Below are 23,066 nucleotides of genomic sequence, written 5' to 3' on the forward strand. Positions count from 1 at the left end.
CTGACTGTTACAACCTGTCTCCTTCTATACTAGCGTGTGTTTTCAGACGGACACGTTTAGTGGTTGCACACAACAACACTCACTTTGAAGACGAAGCGCGAGGAGCAGAAAGTTAGTTTTAATAGTTCTAAATAAATAACACACATTTCAGTGTTAAAGAAGACTTCTGGGTTCCAGGACTACTGCACTCATTCATTCATATCTGGATGAAAGACACAGAGGTATGGTTGAGGTTGTTTTAATGTGATAGCCATGGTTTACTTCTCTTTTCACTTTCTCCATTAACAATTTACAACCCGTCCCTTCCATCTACATAAACGTTTATATATCAAATATAAAGTGCTCATCCCAGAGCCACGGATGTTACATAAGTCCTCGGGTGGGTATAATTATCCGTATCTATTGTTCAATAAAAAAGCATTTTAATCAGAACGGCAAAAATGTTCTGAAAATGGTTTCAGAACATTTTTCAGCCATGCAATACACCCCCCAACCGATAGGGGCGAGTAGTTGAACGCGTATGACGAAACATTGATAAAATGGCCGCCGAGCTGATTAAAGAGCTTTTTAATGAACAATAAGGAAGACACGGATACTTTTACCCACCCGAGCAGAAATGTAACATCCATGGCTCTGGGGTGAGCACTTTATATTTGAAATCTGAACGTTTATGTAGATGTAAGGGAGTAAAATGGAGCAAGTGCAAAAAAACAAAACGGTTGAGTTCCGTTGTTGAACGTGAACGCTTATTTATTGTATACCTAATTATTACTTATAATTATCCATAATTAGTAATTTTTTTGTGCTTCCGTGGACCCCCCCCCCGGGGACCCCAATACGGAGATGCACCACTCACCGCTCACCTACGGACGGCTGCAATTCGAAACTGGCCCCGTAAAATCTGAATCGCCCCCCACCGCCCCCCCCTTTTCCTCTCACTGTATATGTTTCTTTTCCCTTTTTACCTCCTTTATGATGAATTCATGATCTGTTCTGTTCTTTGACTATATAGAAGTGTCTATTTGTACGTCTCTAAATGTTTTGATGAATTGAACATGGTGGACCCTCTTGTAAACAAGTGTAATGCTTAATTGGGTCGTCCACTCACAGTTAACAGCCTTTGTATTGAGTTTGTGCTTGAAATGTACTGTAATTCTGCAAACTGTTAATACATATTTCAATCAATCAATCAAACTTCACATGGGTGTGATTTTCTTTTTTTTTCCCCAAAGTGCGTATGCTACTGTATGTTAAGTATGGAAAAGTATGCAATTTAATTTCATACTTTTCCAGGTCTTAAAGTATGGGGAATGAAAAATATTGTATGGATTCTTTTTGTTTCCAAAACTATTACTGCTGTTCTGTTTTCCTGGGCAGGAGGCTCAGGGGGAGGCTCCTGGTCCCTGCCCGGTCGGCAGTCAGTGATACCTTCTTATGCTTCTTAGGCTTATTCATGCTCCAGGTTTAGGTGATAAGGTGACAACCGGAAACTACAACATGACGTCACGCAGCTCTACCCCCCTGTAAGTCCCTCTTGACACAGAACCGATCACTTTTTCGCTCTGACACCTCGTTTTGTCGTCCGCAGCTTGCCCGATGATCGACCCAATGGGTCCAAAATGTGTCTGGAAAAGTATGGAATTTTGAAATTCCAATTTGGTTTTTGTGGCATTCCACAGCCATTAATTTGATTACCGGCGGAGACAGATTTATTTTTCTTTTAATTTGTCAGGTTAATATCTAACCCCAATGGAAACCGGTGATCTGGGCACTCGATATTTAAATGAGGAGAAGAATCTTTATTAAACCATCATGTTTCCATCAGGGCTAACAAGGCACTAAACAACAAACTCATTATATATAGAGCGTCGCAGTCCCGCCCCCTTTCATGACGACGCCAGGCCCAGGAAATGATTCCCAATGCATTTTTCCCATAGACATTTCAAAACGTATTTATTTAAAGACCTTATAAGCGTCGTACAAAGCCAACTCGAAAAATTGTGTTTGTTGTCATGATTTGTCACGGCAAGAGTTGGCTTTGTCCGCGGCGTGAACGTCTTTAAATAAATACTTTCTGAAAAGTCTGAGGAAAATGAACAGGGATTTAATTTCCGGGTCTCTCGAGGGTGTGGGACTGCGACGCTCTATAGGGCTGGAGTCTGGACCCAGGTGGGACCAGATCGGCAATTAACCAATATGGTTTTAATTAGTGATGGGAGATTAATCGGCAAACACGTCGGTATCGGCCGATTCTAGTTATTTGATTAATCGGCATCGGTTCGATTAATCAATCGATTGTCTTTACAGATAAACAAGCCCAAAGTAACAGCTTGAACAGATCTACAAGCTCACAATATTAAATATACGGTATTAAAGTTACATCTGACTTGCCTAAGCCTGCATTGCAGATAACCTGTTACATGGACAAAATTAGTATATATTTTTAATACAGAATGAGATCATATCGACATTGGTAATACCGGTTATCATCAGCCATAACAGCAATTAATTATATCGGATATCGATAACGGCCAAAATGTCTCATCGGCATTATCAGACCTTGTATTGAAGTGACTTTCCTGTGCTTTTTTTCCTTTTGCAAACTGTTAACTCTATATCTACCGCTAGCTGTTAGCATAAACCCCAGTTCCCAGTGCCAGCATACGCGTTCACTTGTCTGAGTTTGCACGCCCCCCCCCCCCCCCCCCCCCCCCACCCACTCGCTACACACACTCTAGTATCATTGGAACACGCACACAGTCTTTATCTTTCGTCAGAAGCTTTTACATGGCGGCAGCGCCGCGGACCGTGGTACAAATTAAATCCAAAATGTGGATGGCAGAAAATCCACCAGGGACAGCGATCCTAGAATCCGATTCATGGAGGCTTGAAAATCCTCCTTTCAACTGCTTTGCACTGTGAATATATTTTCAATCCCATAGTTGGAACGGTGGGGCGTTGCTATAGGAACCGGACCAATGTTAAAAGCTTCCGTAGGACCATTATATAGATGGAGTATACGTTGGGGTATGTATATACCTGGGATATGACGCCACCTAGCGTCGACGTACGTACGGACTTGGGGAAAAGAGTTAATAAAGTATTCAATAAATCAAAGGTTATCATGAATCTTAATTTGAAATGTTAAAGTAGATTTACATTTTGGCAATACATTAAGTTTCAGCAACATAGTAAATACATTTAAACTAGTGGTTCTCAAATGTTTTCATATCAAGGACCCCCACGGACCCCCATCTGAAAATAGGTTTTTGCCAGGGACAATATTACATAAGCAATATTCCATAAGCATTCAAATTTGTTTTCAGAAAAACAATCTTATCTAGAAGCTCACAACAACGCATTGTGAGCTTGTTCTTCGATTCTATATCAAATGGTCAATGTACACTACAGGGTTAAACTGATTTTGATGCTATATTTACACATTTTGCTGGTGACCCCCTGGAACCATGTTCTTTATTTCCCCACTTCCATTGCGATTATCTAAAAGAATAATGAATCAAATCAATGAATCAATGAATCAATAAATAAATCAATTACTTTTTTTAACAGTTTGCAGAGAAAAGCACAGGAAAGTACAGTTCAATACCAGGTCCACTAAGATTATCTAAAACCCAAGAAAGCCTATTGTTTCCATAGTCCTATTCAATTCATAGGAATAACACACAAACACTGTGTAATCATTTATTCCATCTGCTCGTACACGTACAGGCAGTCTGAGGAGGAGCGAGAGAGACAGTGGGAGAGAGAGAGAGTCAAGGAGAGCTGTGTGCTTGTGGAGGAGACCAAGAAGCATCCCGACACGGTCCTAAAAGGCCTGAACCGTCTTCGGCTCAATAGAGAGTTGTGTGATGTGGTTCTGTGCTGTGGGGGACAGGAGTTCCCCTGTCATAGAGCTGTGCTCGCATCCTTTAGCTCCTACTTTCAGGTAAACCTCAACGTTCCATGTGAACATTTAATGACCTGGTGCTGTTAACCCATTTTGGGCGGGAACCCCTTTTGGTGTTAGCATTATGTTATGCTTTAGCTATTGAAAAATAGCAGACCTACAAGCTTGTAGCGCGCCACTCGGTGGCGCGCTACAAGCTTGTAGGTCTGCTATTTTTGAAAAATCGAAGAACTACTGACATAGAAACATAGCTTTTTCAGAAAACTGTCAGGATGTAGAAGACATTTTTAGAATCTGATCTCAGGTCAAAATGGGTTAATGGAATGACATTGACTTTGGCTTTCATGTGAACTGAAGACCGTGCTATAACAACTCATCAATTCATTTATTATTGGCACAATGTACATTTAGAGACCTACTGTAAGACAACCCGGCGTTCACCTTTTCGTCCTCCACAGGCCATGTTTACATGTGGCATGTTGGAGTCCAGACAGGACAGGGTTAACGTCCATGGAGTAGAAGCTCACATCCTGGACCTGTTGCTGACCTATGCATACACATCAGAGGTGGCCATCCCCAAAGAACATGTGCAGGTGAAGTAATGAACACACACACACACACACACACACATGCTCCCGATGTGCTGGTTGGTACCTTGCATGGCTTCCGCCGCAATCAGTGTATGAATGTGTGTGTGAATGGGTGAATGTAAAGCACCTTGGATAAAGGCGCTATATAAATGCACCATTTACCATTTTATCTATCTATCTATCTATCTATCTATCTATCTATCTATCTATCTATCTATCTATCTCTCTCTCTCTCTCTCTCTCTCTCTCTCTCTCTCTCTCTCTCTCTCTCTCTCTCTCTCTCTCTCTCTCTCTCTCTCTCTCTCTCTCTCTCTCTCTCTCTCTCTCTCTCTCTCTCTCTCTCTATCTAATGAAGTTGTTTCTTTTATCTAGGACGTGCTAGCAGCAGCACACATGCTGGATGTGAAGGCTGTCCAAGAGAAGTGCTGTTATTACATGCGACGTCACATAGACAACAACAACTGTTTAGGCATTAACAGCTTTGCTGAGGCCCATTCCTTAGAGGACTTGGAGACATCCAGCATGCATTACATCATCCACCACTTCGGAGATGTCTACATGCAGGTCAGAGAAGTTGTTTGTTGCAGTGTTGATATGATTTGTTTTTTCTTCCGTCGACTACCTTTTATCACTGACAAAATAAATGGAAACTAAATTAAAACTAATCTATGATGACTTCAAACGAAGACTATACATATTGACAATTTCGTCAAGAGATCCAGTATAAGTAAAAGACACAAGCCATTTTACACTTGGTTGCATGCTGGAAATAGCAGATCTACAAGCTCACAATGCGCCCCACTGCAGCGCGTTGTGAGCTTGTAGATCAGCTATTTTCAGCAAGTGTAAAATCTTCCATTACGACGGCATCAAGGCCCGTCAAAATACATTTTAGTCTACGAAAGCAACTGTAGATTTAGTCGACTAAAATCTCATAGGCCTATTTGACTTACTTGACTTAAGCCCTTTGCTCCTCTAGGGTGCATAGGCCGTTGACATTTCACTCGGTTTTTAGCCGTTCTTTCGAGATTTCCCCAGTTTAGCCCACATAGGCCTATTTAGTCGACTAAAACTATACACTGCAACATTCCCTTTTTTCCCCCATGAAATTATTACTACATTCCAAATGTAGCAAACTACTGTGGCTTTAGACAGACAACATCAAAGAGTACTTGACCTATACCTCTCTGCAATTCACACTATGGTCCCGGGTTCGGACTCGGGACCACTTGTCAGATGTTGTGGTAATGTGAATGATGCGTACCGTTCCCGGGAGCGGATCGCCCAACCTTCCCCGAGACCGCATGGGGGGCGGGTCTCTGGACCGTTGAAGTGTATTCAGATACGGATCGTTCCAATGTGAATGCATGCGCACCTAAAGAAGGAAGTGGACTGTTTTTTTTTAGAACGTGACATGATCTCTAGTCGACGAGCCAAGCGTCAACAAAAAAAAACACAGACGCTGCACAACGCGTAACACCAGCTCATTTCTCAACGCCGCCCGTCGCCGATCTACAAGCTCACAACGCGTCGCAGAGCGACGCGTTGTGAGCTTGCAGATCTGCTATGTTGAATCTGCTATACGTGCAGCACCGCAGTACGCGCTGATCTTGGACTACACAAACTTGGACTACAAAATAATAATAATGCTAAAGTAGAATCCATTAAACTAATATCAAACACGACACTGGAGCACAGAACTGACTGACACAGTGAATAGTAGGCAGGCTGACAGTGAAGTAGTATAACGGCAAAGAGCCAAAAGAGGCAATGCAATGCAGTGTGTCTATTTGTGTGTGTGTCTATGTGAGATTTATTGGAGACAATGTCGCAGAGTTGATGGTCAGTGTCCGACGTGTCCGTGCGCACCAGCCATCAAGCACACCACCATCTGGAGGATCAAAGTGTGTTATGCAAGTGTACCCGGGTGCGCTGTTGAATCTCGGGCAATGTGAATCATGGCCATCGGGGACCAGGCAACCGTATTCGGAAACGGTTCCAATGAAACGGATTCAGTCCCTCTCAGTGTGAATTGCCTATTAAAGTCTCTCTCTTGTAGCAAAAACATAAAGAGCAACTACAATGAATTGGACAGCCAACTAGTGCTGCATGATTCTAGCCGGGCTAATAAGCCAGACCGAATCAGCCGTTGGCAAAACAAAATTGCCTGCCGGCGGATTACGGTCTGGAGAGGCTCAATTGTACGCCCATTTCCTACACCAGAGAACTGGTGTGGCCAATCGGGACACGGTATGCAATATGGGCGGGCTTTGGTACAGTCAGTGACGTTCAATGCTTGAGACCTTTGACTGACAGTAGCTCTGACCAATTGCATCAAAGAGAAAATGTTTGAACCCGCCCCCCGGGAAACAAGATCCATACACAGCATCTCCAGACTCAAATACCACACGACAGTGTGATTTGAGTCTGGCTTATTAGCCAGGCTAGCATGATTCTTGCTCAAATTCAGAAATGAGATTGCGTAGGTACTGAATCAAGATCTCGATATTTTCCTCAATGAATTCTGCAGCGATAGTCTCTACTCTGCCACAACGTTACTTTAGCCAGCATGCGATTGATTGCACATGAACTCTCAGTGCAGATAAAATGAACTACTCACCCAATGCTGTGGATCTTCCATGTTTAACAATTTTTTTTGCTACTAGCTGTTAGCATAAACACCAGCTCCATACGCCAGAGCATACATTCACTTTAAATAGACGGTGTTTGCCCGCCCCTCCCCCCCCCCTCGCTACAGACAGCACCGCAGCATTGGAACACACGCAAGCTCCTTACCTCTTAAATTAAATCCGAAATGTGGATGGCAGGAAATCCACCATGGACAGCGATTTTAGAAGAAGAGTTATGACTGTTTGAAAATCTTCCCTTCCACTGCTCTCCACTGAGAATATATATGCAATCCCATAGTTGGAACGGTGGGGTGTTGTTATGGGAACCGGACCAATGTTAAAGGCCTCCGTAGGCATCAACCATTATATAGACAGAGTCCACGTTGGGGTACGTATATATACGGACTTGGGATATGACGCCACCTAGCGTCGACGTACGTATATATACAGACTTGGGAAAGAAATAATTAACACATTTTCAAAGAGTGTACATTTTATAAGTCACATATGTATCGTTTTCATATCGTAAATAACTGAATATATTAACTTTGGCAAAAAGTGTTTAATCCACATCCGCAGCTTTGTTACAAGCGAAACTGACTTCCTCTTCAAAATAAGAGCCACTTGTAAAGATGAGTCAACACTAGTTTTCTCAAGAGATTGTGAGAGTAGGAACGAAGATTGCTCAGTAGACGGAGAGCTTTTCCTTCTGGCTCAGCTCTGTTGTTTTCATCACAACAGTGCACTGTAAACTAATCTATTGTGTGTTTCTGTTTCTAGGAGGAGTTCCCCTCTCTCCCGGTGGATAAGGTGACAAAGATTCTTTCCTTTGAAGATCTCAACGTTCCTAAAGAGGAGGCCGTATTTGAGGCAGCCATGTTGTGGATCAATAAGTGTCCTACACGCAGTCAGCACTTTGAGAAGGTCAGTCACTTCTCAATATTTCACCTGATTTACTGCAAAGACTAAGTGACTTATTTTCTATCAATTACACACCCCATGGCATGAAGCCTTGAATTTGTGGAGATGTGTTTAGTTGTTGACACATTCCTAAGCCTAAATAATTTGACCAGCGGAGTCTCCAGTAGGCCATTGAGTCTGTCATCAAGTTATTGGCTTTGGAATGTGATCAAAACAACATTCTCCGATGCAGTTAAAATATGTCGTTATACCCATATGCATGTGCAAAGTAAATAAATTAAATTATAAATAATTAATAAATAACCTGCCAGATGTCATGGAATTCCCTCAAGGCGTACCTGAGATATCACGTTCACAATGTTGCCGTACGTACGTTCCTCCAAACATAGGTGTACGTTTATGTACGTACAAACGTAAAGACTCTGTCTTGAGGCAGATGTAGAGATTTGAAATGTTGTCTTCGCCCAATGTCCAGTTTTTACACTAGTATAAAAATGAGTTTTTGTTCTTGAAGTTCCTAGAGCTGATCCGTCTTCCTCTGATCAGTCCCTCGTACCTCCACGATGCGATGGAGTCTCTGGAGGTGGTGAAAGAATCCCTGTGCTGCCAGAGGCTCATCTCTGAGGCCATGGAGCAGCATCACCTGCCCTACAGTGAAGCAGTACACCCACGTAGGACCAAAGGTACAGTTGGGTGCCACCGATATTGTCCCTTATCATTTGACCCATTTAGACCTGACCTCAACATTTTAAAAAATCCTTCTAAATCCTCCAGTTTTCTGAAATAAATATTTTCACGATTTTTCAAAAATAGCAGACCTACAAGCTCGTTTGCGCAGATCACGCAAACCTCAGCAAAAAGAAAAGGACAATATCTCCAACTGTACACTGCTGCCCTACAGTAACATGTCATGTGTACATACAAAAGGTTTTTATTCTCTCTCTCCCCCCCCCCCCCCCCCCCCCTCTTCTCTGAATTAAAAGATGTGTCTACTGTATGTTCTCTCTCTCTCTCTGTATTACAACATGTTGTGTCTATGTTCACTCTCTGTATTACAACATGTTGTGTCTATGTTCACTCTCTCTGTATTTCAAGAGGTGATTGTGATGGTGGGAGGTCAGAGTGACGGCAAGCTGCTTGACCGCGTTGAGTGTTTGGATCCCGGGCGTTGCTACACCAATGCACCAATCTACAAGAGTCTGACCCGTCTGCCATTCGAAGTGAACATGCATGGTCTGGCTGTGTTAGGTGAGGAGGATCATCAGGGTCAGATACAGCAACACAACGGTAAGAAATGACAATAAGAAGCACCCTCGATATAGCCCGACACTGCATTTTCATTTCATTTCACTTAATTTTGAATGGGCATGGCTAGCGATTCAGGGCTGAGGCCAAGGCTACCCTCGATACGGAACAGTTTACAAAGGTTTACACCTACACAAATATCCTCCTGCACGATGCAGACAAAACATGTTTGTCCTCACAAAACAGAAAAGTGCCATTGTCAAACAGAGTAACCAGTACTATCAGTGCAATGCAAAGAATAGTGACATTGTTCACGGTGCAATCGGTAAGATACGCTGTCAGATGGGGGGGGGGCACGAACGCATTCAAAGATTTTCAAGTGAGCCCTGGTCCAGAGTCTGCATATTATCTTTAATGGCAATCTATCTTGAGGTCTGAAAATGTGCATTTCTTTAACAATCAAGGCATAAGCCGTGTTAATTTTGCTCTTCTCCCACCATAGGCACTGCTTTGTATGTGGCCGGGGGACAACTACTTGGTTCAGTCAGTAAGAAGTTGTGGCGCTACGACCCTTCACATGATGACTCATGGACCATGATGGCTTCCATGAATGAGGCACGCTGTGACTTCGGTAAGACTGATTGTCCATTAGGGCTCGTAAATGAATATTTGATTATTGAATATTCCTTGAATATACGGGATAACTTATCTTCGATAAAGTACGAAAACCAATGTTGTAAAAACAAACAAAACATTTTATTGGATTCAAGCAGCCTCTTCCACAATACAATACGTACAATGAGTCATTTTCTGTGGGGATTATTATTATTATTAATAATAATAATAATCATCATCATCATCAGATATATTCGATATCGGGGCCAATTTTATAGACCATATTCAAGATTAATTTCTGAGTAATGTTAACCTAGCCCTATGGTCCATAGGCCTGGTGGTGCTGGATGGCTATCTGTGGGCAGTGGGTGGCCAGGGCTGCAATAAGTGCTTTGCGGAGCGCTACGACCCCCGCACCAACACCTGGCAGCTCAATAAGGACATGCCACGCTGTTCCAACCACCCTGTTGTGGTCGCACTGGATGGACTGATCTACGTTTTTGGTATGGGACACATTTATGCACCTGCAGGTTCACCTGTTTTTAATTGGGACTCGAACGGTGTGTCATAGGTTAACAAGGAGTGCCATCTAAAAATGGAAAACAGAAAAAAACACGTACATCTGTGATTGGCACAGAACATGTTAAAAAACTCATTCACTGCCATGGACGGCAAGTTTGAGCTATTTCAGGTTTTTACATTAGATGGCCCTCTTGGCTAACCTGTGATCCACCGTTCAACTCCCTGTGAAGCCAAGAGCAAGAAAACTACATGGTCGCAATAATCGCCTCCCATCCACTTTGAGAATATTTCTCTTACCACTTTTGCTACGACCACCATTCAATTGTCAATGGGCTCTACAGAACAGCTGAAGCCAGGCAGAAATGGCACGGACATGATAAATATGCTTGAGGGACATAAACAACTTAAAGGATAATTTAAAATGTCCAAAGCCTTGGTTATTATTACATATTCATCCTTACCCTGTTGACAATTAGGCCTGTCAAAATTATTACATATTACTAGGCATGTAACGATATATCGTATATCGATATTATATCCTGACGATATGTATCGATTTATTAAAAATTAATATCGATTTTCAAAAAAAGAGAAAAACCTTTTTCTTTTCCTTTTTTTTAGGGGGGCTAGTGTGTGATATGAAATGTGAGCTGTAATTATATTCCATCATATTCACGTGCTTTGTGTCTGTGACACAGGTGATGGTCGTTATTGATGCTCATTAATACATCAAGGAAGGCAATTATGTTTCTGCACTGTCAAATAGGTCTACATCTATCCTAAGATGCCATCAAAGAAAAGAAGAAATGTTAACTCGAGCTAGGTTTAAACATGAAAGCATGTTTACAGTTGTTGCACAGAAATTAAGTAATTTTACATGAAAAGTAATGCTACTTTTGCAATGTAGTTAAATAAAAAATGTGAAAAAAGCTTGGGGGGAAGATAAATCATTAAAAAAAAAAGATTTTTCGGTCATTTGTCTGGAAAATAATTGTGTTGAATATATCGTGAAAAATCGTATCGTGAACCTCATATCGTGATACATATCGTATCGTGAGTTGAGTGTATCTCATCACAATTATTTGAGATCGCAATTATTATTGCATAATTGTCAATTGTTTCCAAAAGAATAAATAGCAGATCCACGACCTTACATGTCATTTCGTGTATTTCTGCTATTTTGTCTCTTGTTTTTTTTGGAAAGATTGTTTTTTTTATTAATTTCTTTATTAAATGTTTATTTAAGTTATTTGTCATATCTGCCCTGTGAAATTTGCGATTACGAAGCCTAAAGGGCAAACAGAAATACAAATTGTAACGTTCCAATGTTCAAAAAACACAATTAAATTGTTAATTGCAATTATTTGTGTGACAATAATTAATCATCCACTTAAATTTGTAATTGTGACATCCCTGTTGACAAACTTGACAATGATTATTGTTATTATTACATATTCATCGTTCTCCTGTTGACAATGCATAATGATTTGCCTTGTTGTCCTCCTGGTTCCTAGGTGCTGGTTCCCCTGACACAGACATGGCCCAATTGCAATGCTACCATCAGAGACGTATGATGGGCACAGGTCTAGTAGATGATGATGAAAACACACAGGGATAAATGGCCTAAAAATTAAAAATATTGGAAAATGATTACACCCATTTCAGTGATTGGGTGCATTGGGTCATTTGGGAGATATTTTGTATTGGGAGTTGGTACCTAGCATGAAATAAACCCCCCCACCCCACCCAAAAAACTAAATCGGACATGTTTTTTCCCCACTTTCCCCCCCTTTTTTCATTACAACATAAAATGAAATCTTAGAAAGGATAAAGGTGTAGGCCAGTTTATGGTGCAAGAGCTACATGTGGGTCAGGAGAACCCATTTCCTCTGCCTATCTTACCAGTCCATGGAGATATATAGCAATGCAAGTGTATATGCGTTCAAAATACTGGTGTCGGTCAGAGGAGTCAGTGTAGAGGATGTGTATAGAGATAGATTGTAGATACACATTATGACTGAGTACAGAGCACAACAAAGGGTTTTCAAAGCTGCTGGCAGAGATGTACAACTTGGAAACATCAGCAGGGCAGATCTTTTGTGGCACCTACACTGGGCTTTAGCAGTGCCATGAATAAGGTAATGCGGTTGGTAGAGGCTGATATGAAGGTGGAGCAAGTGCTAAAGAGTTTCATGGTGGAGCTGGATGTAGACAGCAAGAATGCCAGTGTGGCTGGACAGGCACTGGACCTGTGCCTCAAGTTGGTGGCTCCTGAGTATGCCCACAAACCCTGGAACCGCTTCTTTGAGCAAAGGCAGGTATAGTGTGTGTTTGCCTACAAAGACAGCAGGTTTGGGTGGCTCTCCAGGGGAGCAGCAGTCCTAACCTACCACTTTGGCCATCTGACAGAGGTCCTGTTCCAGAACCTTTACATAAACACTCATAAACAACCGCCTGGCCTGCCTCGTCAGAGAAGTGATGGAGCTCTCTACCTCAAGGTGGTCCTTGTGGTGTTTGCCTGCCAGCCCTTCTATGGCAGAACCATAGAGAAATATGCTACCCATACTCAGCTCAGGGAGTTCTACTAGCTTGTCAGTATTGTAAAGAAGACATACACAGAGGAGGTCCTGAACTCTGTGTCAGACATAGCTGCTGAACACTTGGAGGAAGTGAAGAAGCTGACCAATCTCATGCAGCCCCACCTGCAGACTGTCCTGGCCAGGCAGAGGAGGGACTATGGCATTGATGAGGAGACCTTCCCAATGGACTATCCTGTCAGCGAACAGGCATGCAAGATAGATGAAACCCCTGTGCACAACATTGGAATGGAGAGACAATGTGGCAAGGTGGACTACAGACTGAAGAAGCTATGCACATTAAACGCAGTCAGCAGGTCATTCATTTTGCAGAAGAGCCAGGGGTTTAGGGCTGGACAGATTCCGTCCTTCAGAGGTTTCAAGGCAGCAGCCCAAGCAAAAAGGGAGGTCGAACTAAACTGGAGTAAACTCATGAAGACTACATTTGAGAAACAAGAGATGGCTCAAAGAAAGGATAGGAAGAGACTAGACAAGCTGGACACACTGAAGTCCAGAGGTGGCCCCTTCACTGACAGTGGGGAGGTTGAGTAGCTCTTTGTGGATGATCAACAATGCAAAGTGGCAGAGGATGAAGTTGGAGGTTCAGTTTGCCTATCTTCCGAATCCAGATGACACTGCCCAGTGGGAAGAGGAGGATGAATACAGCACAGGAGTTTGGAGATGCCCTCATGTCATACCTGGGCAAGAGGAGTGACTGAACCACACTGGAATATGAAAAAGTCTTGAAAGGCTGCATGGCATATGGGACAGGAGCGACAGAATAACTGTGAGCTGCTACTTAAAGGGGCATTCCACTCATTTTCAACATTTTACTATGTCATTAATATACCTTAGAGCTGTTGTGTGGAAATAATAAAAAAGTCCCCCCCATTCTGTGTTTCCTAGAACTAGAGGTCTGAAAAAAATCATTAACATGGTGAAACACATCTTGTATTTATTTTTTTTACAATTTCTTTCTTTGTTTCGTTCACAGTCTCACGGCCCACATACCGGTTGGCGGCCCACGGGGGACAGGTCCCCCATGCCACATACGTCCCTGCCTACAAGTACAACCCCAAAACAGCAGAATGGACAGAAGTGGCTCCTATGCAGGTTCCACGTTCTGCTTCAGCTGCCTGCACCCTCAATGGAAAGATCTACGTTATAGGTATCATACCTGTTCTTAACCACTTGTCTTAAACCCTCTTTAGGCCACAGCAGTGGCCATAGCCGTCATCACAAGTGGCTGTACATGATCTACTCACTGGTCAGCAAAAATAATTTGAAGACTCTAACAGGAGTTTTTCTTACAAGTTTTCTTTTTGACTCATGGTACCACAGCACCTCAAAGGGCTCCATACATCCCAAAACAAACTGGCTAGGCTACTACTTGGCCTCTCAAAACCGCTGTTTTTGTATTGACCTGTACTTTCGTTGATATGTTGATCTACAGACTGTTAATACAATTTTCAATCAATCATCAATCATTCAGTTCTCCGTTCAATCGATTAGTAACGCCCAGCACTCAGGACGGAGATCGATCAAAAGGACGGAGATTATTGATATCAAAACCGATTGCATCGCTCCACAGGCTGGGAGCGTCTGTTGCGCAACATTCAATGTAATTTTCCGGTGGGACGTCATCGAAAATGTTCCCCCTCATTTTAGCCGACGAGATCGAAAATCTTAAAACGTGAATAACTCTTGATCTAAATCATTCCGTCCAATTCTAAGAAAAACGTATGTGTTAGACGGCCCATCGCGGTCCCATCGCTAGTCACGTTGTGGCAGCGGTGGCCGAACGGATAGCGGCGCGGTCTAGATACCGGAAGGTTCCCAGTTCGAACCAGCCGTCCGACACGTTAAAATTACCACCGCTGAAATGCCCTTGAACAAGGCATCAACCACTACGATGAAATGTGTTCTATGAGCAGGGCCTGGCTGGAAACAAGTTCTTGAGCTTAGCCCAGATACCCTGGGTAAATATAGATTTCATTTCATTTCATTTCATTTCATTTCACGTTAGAATTGATCATACCTCCAGTTGTTGTCGATCGGATCGAGAGGGTTTTGGTTACATCAAGCTACTTCAGCCACATCCGTGATAGCATCCGGTCCGTCGCTAAATGTGCTCCGCTGCTATAAATGGCTGGGCTGCGGGCGCTATGATTTAATGGATTAAATAACCCTGGGCGTTCGGGGTGTTAATTCCTCTTTATCTAACAGGTGGTAAGCGTTCATCAGTTGTTGTTCAGATCACGAACAAGGTGGAGTGCTATGACCCAACGACAAACCAGTGGACCATGTGTGCGTCGATGTGGCATTCATGCTGCTATTCTGGTGTGGTTGCGATGGCTGGAAAGATCTACGTACTAGGCGGGTTGGGTGATTATGGGTAAGAGACAATTTACTATAACCTGGAAATAAAGTGTCTGTTCACCACCAAACATTTCTCTCATTGCTATTGGTTCTGTCTTTGTTTAGCGATCTCCTTGCCGTCCAAGAGTACTGTGACCAGACGGACACATGGGAAAGTGTGTGTGAGCTCCCCGACTATCGCACCCAACGGTCCAGTTACCCATATAAAAGAAGAGGGCCGGAACCTAAAGGTCGCAGCTTTTTCAGCTGTGTCTCTCTCTGGCTGAGTACAGATGTAAAGGAGGTACCTTACCCTAAGCCACATGAATCTGACGAAGACGATTCCGGTTCCTACTACTCCGATTAATGACCAGTAAATGCGTTCATGGGTGCAAAAGATGCCATATACTGTGTATATGAGGTGAGCACTGTAGCAAATCAAACCCTGGAAGTGTCTTGCACAATAGCTTCACATGCCTAATGTGAGGTCTTTGTAGGTTATGCACTGTATAGATAATACATGCTTCCCTTTTTGTTTCTTTTGTCTAGCTGTGAACTTATATTTATGTTTTGAGACATCGAGGGACACACGTTATGTGTGTAAAAATGTGTATTACGGTAATTAGCTACCGAGGGTGTTTTATTTTTGTCTATTATACACACGCACAGGAGTATAAGTACAATGTGTTAAGTATTGTGTATACTTGATATACCATGTTGCTCATGGTAGTTATGGGGTACAGGATTTATAAAATAAAAAAGGTGTCTTTTGATAACATTTTTGTAATGATATATAGCACACAATGTGCATGTACCAGTGCAACCTTCATAGAGTTTATTGGTTAAAATTTTGTTACGTTTTAAAGAAATACAAAAACTCATCTCAATGAATCAATTTCAGTGATGGTATATGATCTGTCGCTCTGGCAACTACAGAACATGTGCTATGATATTGTGACGGTAAAACAACACTCACCACAACGGTGAACAACAAAGATCTAGCAGCTTGTCGGCACATTATTGAAACATTATGACATATACATAGATAGGCTATCAATGATTACAATCTGGGCAGACACTGATGAACTGTAGACGATGGCAGGTGAAGAGCAATTATACTTTTCACACAGTTCATACATAGTCCATTATGGTGAGAGCCTCCATTCATCATACATCATCACATTGCGGCCAATCACTTTTGGCGTCCTCACTTTTCTGTCCTCAATTTTTATTTTTTATCCTCACTTTTTAATCAGAAGTTTTCGCCAGCTCCAGCATTAAAGGGTGGTGGTAATAATATTAATATTAATAATAAAAATAAAATATGAATAATGTAATGTAATAATGCATGTATAATAGTAGGCTATACAAGATATTAGCTAGTATGGTGTGGTGTGGTGTGGTGCAGAATCATATTTGGAACAGCAGATGGCAGCATCATCCAAGGTATTTGTGTCTGGGGTTTTAAACTCATTAGTTTCCCATTCATGCAATTTTGTCAAGTCTCACATAAACACAACAAGATTCTAACCCAGTTACTTTTTAGCTCAAGAGTCAAGACCCAAAAGAGCCAAGAGACCCAAGTGCACAACGAGTAACTTCTAGCAGCATTGTGAGCATTATAGATCTGCTACTTTCGCTACTGTTCATAAATTCATAAAATGTAAGCTCACAATGCGTGCTTTGCAGTTCGCACTGCAGCTTGTAGATCGGCTATTTAGGCTACTTTCACTACTTCTATTTCTACTACCATTTGTTTTCAAAAGTATCGAATTTCTTAGATTTTTCTTTTTTTATTCATGAAATTACTTGAAATCATTGAATTTGTTTTTAATTCATGATTTATTTATTTGTCCGCGACCCACAAATGGGGTCCCGGCCCACTATTTGAGACCCAGTGATTTAGAGCGTCAGCCCCGCCCATTTAGCTGATGCAGGCCAAGTCATGCGGTAGTACGCCCCCCATAGCCCCTCCTCCTCCTCCACTGTTTTGAATGTGACAGAAGAGATATCATCATGTCGGCGTAACAGTGTGAGCTGTGGAGTGAGTCTCATGGAGCTCATTGTTTTTTGGGACCCGAGTCCATCGTCCTGACGCTAATACAATTGGATCATATCTTCGTCAGGGGGGAAGCTGATAGCTGGAGATCGTTGTTCGGTTCCCCCCCGAGCTGAAGGAAGGAAGGATTAGGAGTAGGACCTTTAGGACACATCCATGGAGATCACAGCCGAGGGAGAAGCCGAGGAACGCAGGTGAGAGTGACTGACTGGGGTAGTACTATCATGGGCCTTCCTGGCAAGCGGTGGCACGCTGACATCTGTGACCTATCGGTTGTTGTGACTCGTAATTCAGGCAGCATTTTCCTCCGAGGTGGAAAGCCTGGTGAGGTTAAGGCAAAATCGCTGTCGGAAAAGGGTAGATCTTCTTTACTGATTGCATCACATTATTACATAGTACATTTAGCCTTGCCTTTGGCTAAATACATATATGATAGTCTGGCTCCAAGGCTAAATTGGCAATTATTACACGTCTATAAGGGAAACGTATTTACATCCCTTTCCAAAAAGGAAAACACTTGTTATTATACTTTAATTAAGTAATCAAATGACTATATACAGCTACGACTCGAGAGTCTTAATCTAAGGCTATCCGTAACGTACGTCTCTAAATGTTATGGTGGATTGAAAATGGTGGACCCTATTGTAAACAAGTCTAGTGCTTTATGGTGTCGTCCACAGTTAACAGTTTTGTATTGAGTTGTGCTTGAAATGTACTGTAATTCTCCAAACTGTTAATACATTCTTCAATTAAAACGTAAAACATTAATGCATGAATCAAGCGTGGATGTGCCAAACAGCGACCCCTGGAGTCACATAATTCGATAGGTCGTCAATGTGCCGTATGACAGCTGCAGTGGGTTTGGCTCGAGTAGCTTATTCAGCTACAGCTAAAGTTAATAGTGTTGTCATTTAGATAAGAGTGCTATCTGTTTATTTAACAAGTGACTCTATAACAAAACCCTCCCGTTTATGTACTATGCAACCAACGAATGTGTTTCTAGAGCCTTATTAGGTTCTCATATAAACAGTATAAATTAAACTATGCTAAAAACAGTTAGCATAGTTGTGGGGTTTCACATAGCAAACCTGAGGTAAATATTGACAGATAACCTTAATAAAAGTTGGTCATGTCGACATTGACAAAGGTGTCATATTTGCTCCAACATACATGCACTTTTGGCTCGATTAAAAAAAACACAGCTTACAACATATTGCAATACTGTCATGTTTTCATGGAAGGTACAGGACAGGTAGGCAATAATCAACTTCTAGTTGACTTTATCAGACATTTTTGAAGTACAGTACAGTATCGAAGGCCACTGTCTAAAACTAGGGTACTTTAGTTTTGTTTTGTTTATTTACAAAATATGCTGTCATAGATATGAGCAACCTATAGGTATGTACTATGTAAACAAACCTTTGTCATGATGACATTTGAATACTCTTAAGCTGCTACAAATGTGAAACTCAGACAACAAGTCGTAGGTGAGCTATGACTCACTGACTGCATAGATACGATTCTCTTTCTATGATATTGTTGATGAGATAAGATTATCTTTCTATGATATTGTTGATGATGAGATAGTGGAACTAATTGCATTTGAAGGTTGGAACTTGGGGCCAGTCCCCCCCCACACACACACACACACAGTTGTAGAGTTAATCCTTCATTTCAAAGACATGGTGGAATGTTGCTCATTACCCTGTAAGTTAACATGCACGCACACTCGCACTCACATTAGAGGATCGAGTAGCTGGTCCCGTGATGGTGCTGTTTATGTTTAAGCTCTGTCTTCAGTTAAGGCTTATTGTGATGGGTATACTATAAACTATAAACATTAACTTTGTTGTTAACCCTAGTTTAACCCATTTAGACATGAGCTCGATTCTACAAAATGTCTTAGGGCACTTTGGGTGTGAAATCATGACAGTTTTCTGAAAAACCTATGTTTCTATGTCAGTGGTGCTCAAACTATTTAATGCCAAGGACCCCCATAAATATATGTAATTTGCCACCGACTCCCATCTGAAGATATGTTGTTCCAGGAACGACCCCAGAAGCAAAGATTTGAGTTAAAAAACGTTCGCTCTGAAATAATATATATTGATTTGCGCCACATTTTCACGATTTTCCAAAAATAGCAGACCTACAAGCTCGTAGTGCGGCACTCGGTGCCGCGCTATGAGCTTGTAGATCTGCTATTTTCCAATAGCTAAAGTAGAACAGAATGCTTAAAACACCAAAAGGGGTTCCCACTTCCCACCCGAAATGGTTTAACAGTCCAGTTTCAACATGCCATCATTTTGTTTGGTGATGTTTCTCGGAATAAGTGAAATAACGTCACTGTGAAAAAAAACAATCTAACTCAGTGCAACAGATCCGTTTTTGGCCCTTGAAAGCGTTCCACAATAATTGATCATTACGATGTCTATCGTCTGTATGTCCAAAACTTGTTACGTTTCAGGATCCAAATTCAAAAGCATAAAAAGTAGCAGATCTGCAAGCTCAAAAAAGTGTGGATGTGTTACTTTTGATACTTTTGTGTGACGCTTGCAGTGTGATCAGGTAGGGCTTTAACCCAATTTGGGGCGGGAACCCCTTTTGGTGTTAGCATTATGTTATGCTTTAGCTATTGAAAAATAGCAGATCTGCAAGCTCATAGCGCGCCACCGAGTGGCGCGCTACGAGCTTGTAGGTCTGCTATTTTTTTTAAATCAAAGAACGACTGACATAAACATAGCTTTTTCAGAAAACTGTCAGGATGTAGAAGACATTTTTAGAATCTGATCTCAGGTCAAAATGGATTAATTGACGCAAAACCACAATAAAGTTAAAATATGGAGATAAGAGGTTTCTGTGCACAACGGGATCTCTATGAGTGTTCCATACCAGACACTGTGCTCCTGGACCAGCTAGTGCATTGTTTACGTCTCTATATCATACCAGACACTGCTCCTGGACCAGCTAGTGCATTGTTTACGTCTCTATATCATATGGCACAATTTGCCTGAGATTCACCCGCCATCCCCGGTGGCACTGGCATCACGCTTGTCACAAGTTGTTGAACCCGTGTCCCTACGTACGTTCGACGAAAATACCAGATCTACAAGCTGGAAATGTGTCAGTGTTTTGAGGGGCAGCGGTGGCTCTAAGGGTTAGAGGAGCACCCTTGTTGCCGAAAGGTTGCCGGTTCGATTCCCCGGACGGGCAGGACAAATCTGGGTGGGGAAGTGATTGTCATCACTCACCCAACACCGCTGAAGTGCCCTTGAGCAAGGTACTGAACCCCCAACTGCTCCCCCTGGAGCTGCTTAGTGGCCAACAGTATAAGACTGTGGTTGTACTGGTCAGCTCCCAGGTTTTAATGTGTGTGTGTGCGTGTCTGTCTGTGTGTTTCTATGTGCAGGGCGTTGCTGAAAATGAGCACCTGTGCTCAATAAAGGATACAAAAAAAAGTGTGTTTGGTGTATAAAAAAAAAGGAGTATGGAGGGTTTAAAGTGACACACCCGACCGATGAAGACCTTGAATTCATGGATTGTTTTGTTTGATGGGGTCTGTAATTGATAGAAAATAAGCCTTTTTTTGGTGGACTAGTTAATCCTTTTTAAAGGATGATTTCACCCATTTAAAACGTCATATAATTGGTCCTCACTACTAATGCTCATGGAGGGGTGTCTACCCCTGTCTCAGAGGAGGGCTGTTGACAGTTCAGAAACCTGCCTACCAGTGACATCATAGCAGATGGGTTGAAAATGGGTGAAGTGAAGTCATTCGTTTAAGTCATGAGATACTGTCTAAGCGACGTCTGTTTGCAAAAAAAATGCCCCGTCTCTGTCTGTCTGTCTGTCTGTCTGTCTGTCTGTCCTGGACAGAACAGAATGTCTAGTCCTTGTGGAAATTGACCATGTTTATTTGGATGTTTCTGGACACTGTGGTGTGACTGAGGTCAGCGGTCTAACCTGCAAAACATGTGACCCACTGTCTGTGTTGTTGAGCCCTAGGCCTGTCTGTCACGATTACACATTTTAAGCCGACGATCAATTGTCGCACAAATGATTGCGATTCACAATTTAATTGTGTTTTTTTGCATTGAACAATTTGTATCTCCGTTTGCCTTTTCGTAAGCACAAATTGCACAGGGCACATATGACAAATAACTTAAATAATATACGCAGAAATCGCTGACACATTACATTTTTTCTAATGTTTTCTTTCCAAATAATGTACAGTGTGAGTGTGGAAATATAGTGGCCCTCTGGAGTGAGTGTGGAAATATAGTGGCCCTCTGGAGTGAGTGTGGAAATATAGTGGCCCTCTGGAGTGAGTGTGGAAATATAGTGACCCTCTGGAGTGAGTGTGGAAATATAATGGCCCTCTGGAGTGAGTGTGGAAATATAGTGGCTCTCTGGAGTGAGTGTGGAAATATAGTGGCCCTCTGGAGTGAGTGTGGAAATATAGTGGCCCTCTGGAGTGAGTGTGGAACTATAGTGGCCCCTCTGGAGTGAGTGTGGAAATATAGTGGCCCTCTGGAGTGAGTGTGGAAATATAGTGACCCTCTGGAGTGAGTGTGGAAATATAATGGCCCTCTGGAGTGAGTGTGGAAATATAGTGGCTCTCTGGAGTGAGTGTGGAAATATAGTGGCCCTCTGGAGTGAGTGTGGAAATATAGTGGCCCTCTGGAGTGAGTGTGGAACTATAGTGGCCCCTCTGGAGTGAGTGTGGAAATATAGTGGCCCTCTGGAGTGAGTGTGGAAATATAGTGGCCCTCTGGAGTGAGTGTGGAAATATAGTGGCCCTCTGGAGTGTGTGTGTGTGGAAATATAGTGGCTCTCTGGAGTGTGTGTGTGTGGAAATATAGTGGCCCTCTGGAGTGAGTGTGGAAATATAGTGGCCCTCTGGAGTGAGTGTGGAAATATAGTGGCCCTCTGGAGTGAGTGTGCAAATATAGTGGCCCTCTGGAGTGAGTGTGGAACTATAGTGGCCCCTCTGGAGTGAGTGTGGAAATATAGTGGCCCTCTGGAGTGAGTGTGGAAATATAGTGGCCCTCTGGAGTGAGTGTGGAAATATAGTGGCCCCCTGGAGTGAGTGTATGTGGACCTATAGTGGCCCTCTGGAGTGAGTGTGGAAATATAGTGGCCCTCTGGAGTGAGTGTGGAAATATAGTGGCCCTCTGGAGTGAGTGTAGACATACAGTATAATAGGCCTATATAGTGACCCTCTCCATCCCTGCTATTGGTGGTCATCAGGCAGAGGCTCTCGGAGTCACTACTGCTACAATATGATACAGTATAAATAAATCAGGCTTCATTTGTGTTGGCTTTTTATTTTCTGTGCCAAACAGTCTGGGGCAGTCTTCTTGGTATCAATGAACAACAGTCTTAAGTAAGTGATATGGTTTCATTTCCACAGAGCAATGAAACCAAAGGCATGCATAAATGCACGCACGCACGCACACACGCACAGTCGCACAGGCACACGGACAGCCACACGCACATGCACACACACACACACACACACACACGCACACACGCACACACACCCATATTAATTCATCATGAGTATGACAACGTTATTGGTGCCCCAGAAGCACAATGCTGAAAAGACTCTTAGACCGTTTGATGGGCTGTGTCTGTAGAGCA

General features: G+C 42.5%; 2 protein-coding genes across 3 annotated transcripts in view; both read left to right on the forward strand.

Annotated features, from left to right (window-relative positions):
- The first annotated feature begins 57 nt into the window (after positions 1–57).
- On the forward strand, positions 58–16,140 carry LOC306925969 (ectoderm-neural cortex protein 1-like). Of its 2 annotated transcripts, none has more exons than XM_079505152.1 (14): positions 58–221; positions 1,446–1,523; positions 3,730–3,946; positions 4,366–4,500; positions 4,870–5,061; positions 7,908–8,051; positions 8,563–8,731; positions 9,144–9,335; positions 9,796–9,924; positions 10,241–10,411; positions 11,945–12,013; positions 14,001–14,174; positions 15,233–15,401; positions 15,491–16,140. In XM_079505152.1, exons 2-14 carry the CDS (start codon positions 1,498–1,500, stop codon positions 15,729–15,731), a joined length of 2,028 nt encoding a protein of 675 aa, XP_079361278.1. In that variant the 5' UTR covers positions 58–221; positions 1,446–1,497; the 3' UTR covers positions 15,732–16,140. The 2 variants fall into 2 exon arrangements, with proteins under 2 accessions (XP_079361278.1, XP_079361279.1); XM_079505153.1 differs by having other exon boundaries at positions 1,463–1,523.
- Positions 16,141–17,414: 1,274 nt separating this feature from the next.
- rubcn (rubicon autophagy regulator) overlaps positions 17,415–23,066 on the forward strand; it is a 72,133-nt gene continuing 66,481 nt past the window's right edge. Inside the window, exon 1 of the mRNA XM_079506788.1 lies at positions 17,415–17,617. Coding sequence (XP_079362914.1) covers positions 17,580–17,617 — 38 coding nt within the window. The 5' untranslated portion in view covers positions 17,415–17,579. The remainder of the gene's footprint in view (positions 17,618–23,066) is intronic.

Source organism: Electrona antarctica, assembly GCF_951216825.1.
Source record: "Electrona antarctica genome assembly, chromosome: 7".
In the NCBI taxonomy this organism is placed as follows: Eukaryota; Metazoa; Chordata; class Actinopteri; order Myctophiformes; family Myctophidae; genus Electrona; species Electrona antarctica.

What these genes read in the sequence shown, in the direction of transcription:
- LOC306925969 (XM_079505152.1), top strand. Translation starts at nt 1,498, where the DNA reads ATGACGTCACGCAGCTCTACCCCCCT. An exon ending in TCGGAGATGTCTACATGCAG is followed by an intron (nt 5,062 to 7,907) that starts GTCAGAGAAGTT and finishes TTCTGTTTCTAG; the next exon opens with GAGGAGTTCCCCTCTCTCCC. An exon ending in ACACCCACGTAGGACCAAAG is followed by an intron (nt 8,732 to 9,143) that starts GTACAGTTGGGT and finishes CTGTATTTCAAG; the next exon opens with AGGTGATTGTGATGGTGGGA.